Here is a 12,102-nt window from a genome sequence, read left to right on the forward strand (position 1 = left end):
TTTTTCTTTTCGTTTTTTTGCTCTTTAGTTAGGAGTTAACCTTTTCGTGATGGTTTATAATGTCCACTGAACGTTATAGAGATTATCACTTTTTTTATATGTCGAATTTTTCTGAATTTATTTTTTATTATCAATATTTATTTATTTATTTTTCTATTAATACAAATTTCGGAGCCTCGATCACTTCACACCCCCTCCCTGGGAAACGGCACAGAAAATTTAAAGTGAGAAAAACAAAACAGTTAAATGTTGGCAAAATGTAAGCCAATTGCTTGCTAAGCATTCATTAAATAAAAAAATTACGAATAACTAATTGCAAGGGATGATCCGAAAAAAGAAAGAAAAATAATAACACAAAGAAAGAACAAGAGAGCTATAGTCCATAATATTAAGATTGAGGCTATGGTATTTTGCAATGCACACCTAGATCCGTATTATAAATTTATATTTATATTTTTGAAGTTCAAACCATCAATTTTAATCGTTCAACATGGTCTTTATAAATGTACTTTGGACTTAAATTTTACATTTCTTTATTTTTTTTAATATGTAAAAAATAATATTATCTAAAGATTTTGGACCATCCGATATTAAATAAATAGTTAAAAAAATTTAAACAAAATTGTAAAATTTGGTTGTAAGTGTATTTTCATATTAAGGTCATATTAAGAGGTTTGAATCAATTATTTTGACTTTGAAAAGCAAAGATAGAAGAATTAATTTTTAGTATATTCTTATAGACTTCTCTAATTTCTTATATACTCCTTCAACACTTAAATATATTTAATTTGCCTCTAAACTCTTAAACTCTTTCCTTTTTATCCATTACATAATAATTCTTAAATTAACCATAATTAAATCTTTAGTTAAAATAATAAAAGATAGAAATATAAAGAAGTTGATTGTCTTTTTTATTTTTCCACTCTCTTAATTTTTCTTTGGCCTCTTATTTTTTTCTCCTGCTAGTCCGTTCTCTCATTTCTTCATACACCTTGCATTTTTCTCTTCGCCTCTTACTTTTTTCTGCTAGTCCATTTTCTATTTTCTTCATAGGCCTTCCAAATTTAATTTACGGTAAGTATTTTTATTGTTTTTTTCGTTCCCACTAAAATTGGTCTCTTTTAAGTTGATAATGTTTGCACCGATTTTGTGCCATTTTCTTTGCATGGGTTGCAATGAAATCATCTTTTGGGGCATTGATTCTTTCTATCATCAATTTCAGGTTTGGCTTTTGTGGAAATTGATGGCCGAACTATCTAGTGTTGATATCAATTTTGATTTCGCAGAACTTATTATTTTCATGTTTTACCAGAAATGCCCCTTGTTGCTCATGTTCTTCATGCAAATAGCATTGTAAACTTTTCAGAATTTCATGGTTGAGCATTGTCCTCCTAAATTTGCTTTTAGTAGGCCTCTAAAATTTTCTATTGGTTACTGAAGAGCTAGTTTTGAGCAAAAATAAATTGACAGCAAGGGTATTATGCACTGTGTGGCACATTTGGAAGCATCGAAACACAATTGTTTTTTTAGGGGAAACGAATACCCCCTATGATACTGGCAGTCAGATGTGCTCAGAAAATGAGAATGTGGTTAAATTTATGCTAATTTGGTGGTTTTTATTATTTTTCAATTTCTCATTTTGCCGAGGGGTAAACTGTAAATTATGCTTTTGTGTTTCTTTTTTTACACCGAGTGTTGTGGGGAATAAATCTGCTGTGATCCGAAACAGATAAACAGTATCTTGAAATCTCTGCTTTTCCCAATCTAACTGTTGATTTGTTTTGAGATGTATGCACAGACAAACTAGTTATTTCGAGATACGTACACAGAAAAAGTTGAATGGTTAGATTTGAAAAATCAGAGATTTCAAAGTAATATTCATCTAATTTTGATCGCAGGAGATTTATTTCCGAGTGTTGTGGGTGTTTTCTTATCTACTTATCCTTGAAAACTTCATTGCAAAGTAACACAACCTCACTCTAATATTGATACAGAAGTTGCTTTAGGAAATCTATAGGTCGATAAATTCTGCTTTGAAATTTATTTTCAATTAATTGCTGAAATTCTATTCACATCCCTCTTATAAACCGAAGGCCGTGATGCCGTGTTCGATTTTTGCCCCATCCATGGAGAGGAGCAAGAATCATATATACATATCTAAACACAAACAAACAAGTACATTTAAACGATTGTTTGATTTTTTTTTTTTTAAGATAAAGATAAGAGTCAAATTTCTTAATTTTAAATATTCATATGATACCTTTTATTCTCCTCTGAATTTTTAATTTGAATAGTAATATATATTAGGTCACAATAATATGCCAGAGACTAGCAGGAGCGTATTTAGGAGGGGTAACTCCTACGATTTGAAAAAATATATAATTTTTATGTATATTTTCTAGCATCTTTTTTTTTTTTAAGTTGGCCCCTTTACATATTGAGAATATGCTTGATTCAAGCAATTAATATCGTTCATTGAAAAAAAATCTTGCCCATTTTTTTTTTTTGACCCATAGGCATGCATTTGAGCATATCTAGTTTCATTGTTCAAAATTGCTTTGAGTTACATATCAAGGAAGAGGAGGTAACGCTTATCCCGTATACCAAAATCAATTGATCACCATCCTCGATATCAATTAACAAGTACTAAACGCCGTAAATTATGTAAAATTTAAAGTTCAACTTACCGAGCAAATTTTCTTTGATGGGATCCAAATCTATTTTATAAACTTAGGGAACTCTTCCCTCCAAATTTTAAACCTTGTAAAAAAAAAATTAACCTCTTTATCGTGCTAGGTCTCTCTCTCAAAATTACCAGAGCAACGACCTCTAAGAAAATGAGAATCGCCATATATAATCAAATACATGCCTAACTAGACCATCTTCATTATTTTAATAATGATGAAGAATAAAATTTGACATTAACATGTGCATATAGTGATCACTCAAATAGCAAGTAGTCAATATTTAATGTTTTTTTCTTATCTTCATCTAAGAAAATTTTAGTAACACCCTATAATGCTTTTATTTATTTTTAAAAAAAAATATGAGATTACTTTTCATAACAATCTATGAATAATATTTTCTATTTGTATCCAGGAGTGAATCTCGGTGGCTAAGCCACCCCTATGATTTTAAAATTTTAATTATGTATATTAAAATTTAATTAAATTTTGTTTTTTTATAACTTTTTTTATATATTTCAGACCCCTCAATAATAATCAAATATCTACTTGTAATCTAGTATTTAGAATTTTATTATGTAGTTGAAAAGTCTTGAGTTTAAATTCTACTCACACATTGTACATTTAATTTTCAGTCCCCTTTATCAAAAAAATTTAGTTACACCCAATTCATATCAATGATATAACTCTTTTTTTTTGCATAAAATAAGAGTCAAGTTTCAAATTATTATTGGCAAAATACTGAATTTTGATTCTGCAACTTTTTCCACGGAATGTTCCAAAAGATACAAATTTAACAATATAGATTGTTCTTTTCTGCGCAAATATCATTTGCGGTACTACGCTTTCTTTCAGCCAGGCCAAAATAATTTCATTGTCTATTTGGTAGCGGTTAAAACGGTATGGATAATATCCGATTTGTATTTGAAAATTTAGACGTGGATATCTGATATCTGAATATCTGCGTGAATAAAAATAATAATATAGTTTTACGTTTCAATATTGTTTAATATTTTTATATTATTTTAATTAATATCCGATCTGATATGGACCCGTATCCGTATCCGTCTAATATCTGCTCCACATCCGTAGTCGGAAAATGAAAAAAAAAGAGATATCAATGTAGTTTAACAACTATCCGCTCCATTTTCACTCCTACTATTTGGATTATAGGGAGGTGTGCTTTAAGATTTGTATCAAATTAAAACGGACGCTAGGGATGTTAAAAGTCAATGACACTATTTTAAAAATTAAAAAAATCATGTTTTTTTTTTGTGTTTTTCTCGCTAATAATTCATGACTCGCGTTTTATTCGCGAATGAAACCTATTATGCATTTTTTTTTGTTTTATTCAGAGTTCAGTTCAAAAATGTAAAAAATAAATAAAACACGAATAATTCGTGAATAAACACGAGTTGTGTGATCACTATGAGTATTGGTACCGTCGATAGATTTGCCACACCAATTTATAGGTCTCCACAATCTCATTGAATCTGCGATCAAATTCCTGGGACATAATGTTGCTCCATTATACAGCGCCTCGGATCCCTCTACTAATAATTAAGCAGATGCGGTCTGTTTGTTTGTTACTTAAACAGCTCAGATTTTGACCCGAACCATCATCTAACTACTCAGTAACAACAGAAAGAGATAAATTTATCCGGAATTTGCAGTGCAGCACCAGCCAGATCTTTTCTCTCTTAACTAATTCCGGTCAATCAACAATAACATAAACAAAACCAAAACAAACAAAAATAAATAATTAAATAAATAAATAAAACAGAAAGAGGAGCCGGCTCGATCTCCCTCCCTCTCATGCTCTGCATTATTTCCCATTTTACACCCCCTTTATAATTGAATTCAAATCACCTAAAGTAACTCAAATTTTGAGTTTAGATCTGGATCGTCAGATCTGTTTTGACACGACTATTAAAGGAGGACCCATGCATTCTACCTCGGATCGGATTGCACAGATTCTGATCGGACGGTCTGAATCTAAAATAAAAATTGAGTTACTTCAGAGAATCGAGACTTTAAATTTAAAAAAAATATTTTTCCATCCTCGCTGTCGCCCTCCCCTCTTTAACTGTCTTATTTTCATTCGTTGCGCTGTCCCCAAACCCGTCCCGTTCCACCATTCTTATCTCTCTCTCTCTCTCTCGCATCTCTATTCTTCTCCACATTGCTCCATTCTGAGATCTTGCCTCCTCTACAGAGAGTAAAATGAGAGAGATTATCAGTGTTCACATTGGTCAGGCTGGGATCCAGCTTGGCAACTCTTGTTGGGAGCTCTACTGCCTTGAGCACGGTATCCAGCCCGATGGCATGATGCCCAGGTACTTGATTCATTCCGAAATTTCACATCCTTTAGATCTATCTACTCAATTACATTCTACTCTGATGTCAATTAATTGAATTTTTATTTGCAGTGATACTTCTGTAGGGGTCGCGCACGATGCGTTTAACACTTTCTTTAGCGAGACTGGTGCAGGGAAGCATGTGCCCAGGGCGTTGTTTGTTGATCTCGAACCAACTGTGATTGATGAGGTACGTACCGGTACGTACCGCCAGCTATTCCACCCGGAGCAGCTCATCTCTGGCAAGGAGGATGCCGCGAATAACTTTGCTAGAGGCCACTATACAGGTAAATAGATGCAATAAACAGTTGGAGATGTAGATTTGTTTGAGATCTTCTTTGGTTTTTACAATTACCATTGTTAAGTTTTTTGTCCATTGGATCTCTGGTCAATTATATTTTTGTGATTGAAAAGCCATACACAGTCAAAGTTTTTTATCTTTTTTTTTTTGTATAATTAGATCTGACTACCCTGAATTGACCAATTTCATACTGATCTGACATTGGTAATATCATCTGATGCAGTTGGTAAGGAGATTGTGGATCTCTGCCTCGACCGGATCCGCAAATTGGCAGACATGTGCACAGGATTGCAAGGATTTTTGGTATTTAATGCAGTTGGTGGTGGTACCGGATCTGGATTGGGATCTCTTCTCCTAGAACGCCTATCTGTTGACTACGGCAAAAAGTCAAAGCTTGGTTTCACCATTTATCCCTCACCCCAGGTAATTAAGTACATTGTAATTTTAAGAATCAGGGTTTAAATAAGGGTCAAATGACCCCAGTGATGATATAAATTGTATGGCTATCACTAACATCATAGAAATTGAACTGCATTCAACAGATTAAAATGAGAATTTGTTCTAAAATCAATTCATGTAATATAGGTATCAACTGCTGTCGTCGAACCCTACAATAGTGTACTCTCAACCCACTCCTTGCTCGAGCACACAGATGTCGCTGTGCTGTTGGACAATGAGGCAATCTATGATATCTGCCGCCGATCCCTTGACATAGAGAGGCCGACCTACACCAACCTCAACCGCCTCATCTCCCAGGTCATCTCCTCCCTCACCACATCTCTCCGCTTTGATGGCGCCATAAATGTGGACATCACCGAGTTCCAGACCAATCTTGTACCATACCCCCGCATTCACTTCATGCTTTCTTCATATGCGCCAGTTATATCAGCTGAGAAGGCGTACCATGAGCAGCTGTCAGTGCCTGAGATCACTACAGCTGTGTTTGAGCCTTCAAGCATGATGGTGAAGTGTGATCCAAGGCACGGGAAGTATATGGCTTGCTGTTTGATGTACCGTGGCGATATCGTACCAAAGGATGTCAATGCCGCAGTCGCCACAATCAAGACCAAGAGGACAGTTCAATTCGTTGATTGGTAAGAACGAAAAGTGTTCCGTATTTATCTATTTAAAATCTGATGTTATTTACAAGACAGCTAGGTATAACTGATGTTCTTATCTTATCTAAAGGTGTCCTACTGGATTCAAATGCGGTATTAACTACCAGGCTCCAGCAGTGGTCCCAGGTGGTGACCTGGCAAAGGTACGCAGAGCTGTGTGCATGATCAGCAACAACACTGCCGTAGCCGAGGTGTTCTCGCGCATTGACCACAAGTTTGATTTGATGTATGCGAAGCGTGCATTCGTGCACTGGTACGTTGGTGAAGGTATGGAGGAAGGTGAGTTCTCTGAGGCTCGTGAGGATCTAGCCGCACTGGAGAAGGATTACGAGGAGGTGGGGGCTGATGGTGAGGATGACTACGAAGGAGAGGAGGGTGAAGATTATTAAATTATATTTTATTTTTTATGTTTGTAATTCGTAAACGCGCTTCGAAATTGTTTCTACTTTTCATGAGTTCAATTCGTTGTAAGTTTATTTGTTGTTGTGTAGCTTATATTTTTATTGTGGCATGGTGTATGAAAGCTATTTTCAATCTTTTTTTGCTTGAGGATGTAATGAACTGAAGTTATAGTCGAATCAATTTGTACCATTTGTAAATGTGTTCCCTTCTTCTTTCGATCAAATTTGTATCCTTATTTATTGGGTCAGTAAAATATATGCACCTAAACATTGCAACTAGTAAACCACATATAAGCAATTAAACGGAATCTAGAATATTTGTAAGCAATTAATCAATTTCTGTGTGAGAGAGGAGAACCAAGTCGTACAATGCAGCTGGTCGATCAAATTAAGCTGAGAAAAATGAAGTCATTTTATTGTAAAGCTTTCACTTTTCTGTAATATATTATAGTAATATTAATAATTTACATGATTATTGAGATGGTGAAGATTATACCCAAGCATAGAATGAATAGCCGAGCTTGGAGTAAAAAACAAAGGGATAAATTAATGGTAAAGGCGAATCAAGAAAAATTAACATGAGATGAGAGCACAACTTAACAGAACTTAACGAAAAGGTTGGATTGACAGGAGCAAAATTAAATTTTGTGTAGTGCAGATCATGAACAAAGCACAACTCTAGTCGTGCTTCCAAATAGGCTCTTTGTATTTTGGTGATTTATTTTTTGGCGCAGGGACTTTCATCTCCTGCTTGCCAAACCAGCTTGATTTAATTGGTTTTGGGATTTAAGATGTCAATCCAGTTCATAAAAAGTTTCTTCCCTTTTTTTTTCTTTTTTTTTTTGATTGACAAAGGTTACTCGGTCTCAGATGGTGATAATGATCATGTTCAGAGGCGAGAAAATTAAGAAACATGATTACAATTATCCACAAAAGAATATTTCAACTCTTCTGACATGCATTGATGTATGCATGTTCCATTGATATTGACATAAATATTGTTTTCAATAACATATATCCAAAGATGTTATATAAGTTTAATAATTATTAAATTTGGATTACTTTTGTAAGAATTTTGGATAGAAAATCAAAATCACCAGCTGATGATTATACCTCCAAACCATAAGAATAAAGAAGAGAAAAGATACCGCCTCTCAACACATGCATTCATATAGCCTTAAAAAAAAACATATGCATTCATATAAAAATAAATTTGAAAAATAATATTTTCTTATCTGCATGTAGAAAAAAGATAATATAAATTACATATAACAATTTTATTTTGATATATAATAAGTTTAAAATTTTATTATTAAAACACTTACAAATAAAAACATGATGAAGGCACAAAAAAAATGAAAGCATTTGAAACTTCCTCTTAATATAACGACTAGAGTTCTTCAAGTATTAAGACTTTAATTTGTAAATACTAAACCATTTAAAAATATCATAAATAATTGTTTCTTTCACGGTTATAAAGACTCGAGTTCTTTAAGTATGAAGTCAATTAAAAAAACGAATAAATGCATCAAATATGTATGTGCTAAAAGAAAAAAAGATAGAAAAACGAATAAATACACTAACTAAAAAAAATAAAAAAATAGAAATTCAGTCAAAAAAAAATGTTAGATAGATTTGGGAAAAGGAGAGTAGGAGGAGAACAAAATTTTGTCAGAAAAAACAAGTAAAGAAAAAAAAATAGAAAAAAGAATAATACACATACTAAAATAATAAAAAATAGAAAGTTAACAAAAAAAGTTACAAAAATGTAATTAAGATAGATTTGGAAAAGGAGAGTAAGCGGAGAACAAAATTTTGTCATAAAACAAATTCGAGTATGTGTGGCCATCCAGAATTCCAGGCAACTATACTTTGTTTTGCATGTCTGGCCGCTAGTCAGTAGTTACTGGCATATTGATAAGATTTTCGCATTATATTCGTATTATATCTGAATAATTCATTTTTTTGTGATATCGAACTGAACGTCGAATAATTCAGTTGACCGAATTTTGACTGAATTAAACCCGAATAATTCGCGAATTTTACGAACTTTTTCTGAATTTTCCGAATTATTCGCGAATTTTTTCCGAATTTTTCTCAGAATATATATATAGGAATATGCTAGCATGCTATGCGTAGCATAGAGGGCCTCCGTGCAACGGTTCAATATTTGACTTTTTAAAATTCTAACGGTCGATCCGAACCGTTCATCTTGTCCTCCATGTTAATATGTGTTTGGAGACCGAATTTTACATTTTTTTTTGAATTTTTTACTATTTTTTTGGATTTATTGAAAATCGCTATTTTCAGCAAATCTGGACCATAAAAATACAGCGATTTTCAATAAATCTAAAAAAATAGTAAAAAAATTCCAAAAAATATAAAATTTGGTCTCCAAATACATATTAATATAGAGAACAAGATAAATGGTTCGGATCGACTGTTTTATATATATAGAGAGAGAGAGAGAGAGAGGTTGGCTAAGATCAAAGTGGTAGTTCCTGAGCTTTGGTGCTACCAATTTGTTTTTCAATTTTCAAAGTTCAAAACATCGATCCGAACCGTTCAAGTTGATCTCTATATTAAAATGTGCTTGGAGACCAAATTTTACATTTTTTCTAAATTTTTTTACTATTTATTAAGCCACTTTGAAAATCGTTGATCCCACGATGGATATATATATATATATATATATATAGAGAGAGAGAGAGAGAAAGAGATGGGCTATGGTGCACCTTGGCAGCCGCTGCCAAGTTTTTCAAAAAAAAAAAAAAGAGATGGGCTATGGTGCATTGCAATGTATGGAGGGGTTGGTGCATTGGACCATAAATCTAAAATTCAAAATCCAAATGACCGATCCAAACCGTTCATCTTGTTCTCCATATTAATATGTGCTTGGAGACCAAATTTTACATTTTTCTGATTTTTTTTTTACTATTTATTAAGTATTTTACAAAATTGTTGATCCAACGGTGGCTTAACAAAACAGTAAAATCAGCAGCCACCGTTGGATCAACAATTTTGTAAAATACTTAATAAATAGTAAAAAAAAATCAGAAAAATGTAAAATTTGGTCTTCAATCACATATTAATATGGAGAACAAGATGAACGGTTTGGATTGGCCATTTGAATTTTGAATTTTAGATTTATGGTCCAATGCACAAACCCTTCCATTCATTGCAATGCACCATAGTCCATCTCTCTCTCTCTCTACATATATATATATATTTTACTATCTTGCAGGACTATGATATCTGGTTGGATAATTCCAAATCATTTCCGAATTATATCTGAATTATTCCTGAAACACGAATTTTTGACCTCGCCGAACCGAGCCCAAATTATTCATTTGTTACTGTGGTTACTGCTTCAAATGTTGTTTTCTTTGGAGGCTATATGATATCCACTCTATGATTTATATCTTTTTTGTTTTATTTCGGATCCACAGAATCATAATTTGGTGTCGGTTGCAGTGGGTTGGAATGGTTCCGTCAGCTAGCTCGGCATTTCTCTCTCTTTTTCTTTTTCTTTTTTTTTCTCTTTTCTTTTCCTCCACAAAAGGGACAAATTCTCATTTAATGTATTATCTCGTTCTAAAGAGATACATCATACATGCATGCTTTGCTTGTTTGAGTTCGTTCCAAGTTTCAGCTTGATAAATTAGCATCACCAAATTTTCATACATGATTAGACAGTGACGGAGTTAAGTACAATAAATGGAATCAATTGATTTTCATTTTCTTAGAAAGTTTTTTCATTTTCTTAGAAAGTTGTGTATATATGTATGATATTTTATATAATTATGAGTAAAGTTATGGATATTATAAATTGATTTAATTCTTAGTATACAAAATTTATATAATTATTTCTTATTGTGTGTTTGATTTTCCAAAGTTTGAAAATCTCCGCTCTAATTACATACTTTTAAGTTATGAGAGTCAAACAGAAAAAAAAAATATGAAGTCAATCGTATATAATTTTAACAATATATATAAAGGTCAATTTTACAATATTTATAATATTTTAATTTAAATTATACAATAAAACTATATTTAAGTATTAGAATTTTGAAAATAATAAGATCAAATAATTTTAATTTTGATATGCCATCTGCATTGTTGGTTACTACTTATTGCATTTTTTTTTAACCGTTCATTATGAATAATGCAATAATTAATGCTTTTGTTGGATTAATTGTCCATCTCACAAAAACACAATCGTATGTTTATTCGTAGAGAAATGTTCTGGTACCCCAAGCCATTATATCCGAGCGCATCTCCCAAGTAGTATAACAGAAAAAACTTCCAATGTTGTCTAACTTATATTTCCAATGTTAATCAAAACATTTAAAGCTATGTTTATAACATTTTACAATGCTATTCGCAAGCATGTAAACCTCTGTCTGAAAGCATTAAAATTCTAAATCTGCATAGTTTTAACTCCTAACTACTTTTGTCTTTAAGCCAAAAACGGAAATATTCATTTCACCCATTCTTTTTTATTTTTTCTCTGATTATTATAATTTATTTTTTCGACGATCCATGATGAATTTTACGAATCTAAAAATACGAACGTTTTCTATTCGATTTTATTTTTCAAATAAGATCCATGAAGAAATACTTTTGAGTAATTTTACAGTAAAACTCATGAGACTTTAAATTTTCAAGTTTTTAAATCTCAGTCTACAACCATTAAAATTTTCAAGGCTTTGTACACAAGGTTTATATGATTTGTAAATGCAGTGTTATTGTTGAGGTTTATATACTTTGAAATGTTATTGTTGAATTTTTAATTCTTTGTACATGAGATTTATATGTTTTATAAATGCAGTGTTATTGTTGAGGTTTATATGCTTTGAAATGTTATTGTTGAGGTTTTAATTATTTGTACATGAGGTTTATATGCTTTGAAATGGTATTGTTAAGGTTTTAATTCTTTGTACATGAGCTTTATATGTATTATTCTAGAGATTTAAAGTGTTATTAATGAGGTTTATATGCTTGTACATGAGGTTTAAATTATTTTGAATCAAAATTAAAAAAAAAAACTAAAAGTCACAAAGATTTAAAGTGGTAAAAAAAAATTACGTCATAAATATAACTCGAAGGTTATTCTTCATGGACCTTATTTGAAAGAGAAAATTGGATAAAAAAACGTTCATATTTTTAGATTCGCAAAATTCATCACGGATCGTCGAGAAATGGATGAGAATGATCAGAGAAAAAAAAAAGTGGGTCAAA

General features: G+C 32.0%; 1 protein-coding gene across 1 annotated transcript; it reads left to right on the forward strand.

Moving 5' to 3' along the window:
- Positions 1–4,754: 4,754 nt before the first annotated feature.
- Positions 4,755–7,059, forward strand: LOC144551304 (tubulin alpha-3 chain-like). Its single transcript, XM_078299223.1, has 5 exons — positions 4,755–5,020; positions 5,114–5,328; positions 5,566–5,765; positions 5,928–6,436; positions 6,531–7,059. Exons 1-5 carry the CDS (start codon positions 4,908–4,910, stop codon positions 6,847–6,849), a joined length of 1,356 nt encoding a protein of 451 aa, XP_078155349.1. The 5' UTR covers positions 4,755–4,907; the 3' UTR covers positions 6,850–7,059.
- The last annotated feature ends 5,043 nt before the right edge of the window (positions 7,060–12,102 follow it).

The sequence above is a fragment of the Carex rostrata genome, chromosome 3 (genome assembly GCF_964058835.1).
Source record: "Carex rostrata chromosome 3, lpCarRost1.2, whole genome shotgun sequence".
Taxonomy (NCBI): Eukaryota; Viridiplantae; Streptophyta; class Magnoliopsida; order Poales; family Cyperaceae; genus Carex; species Carex rostrata.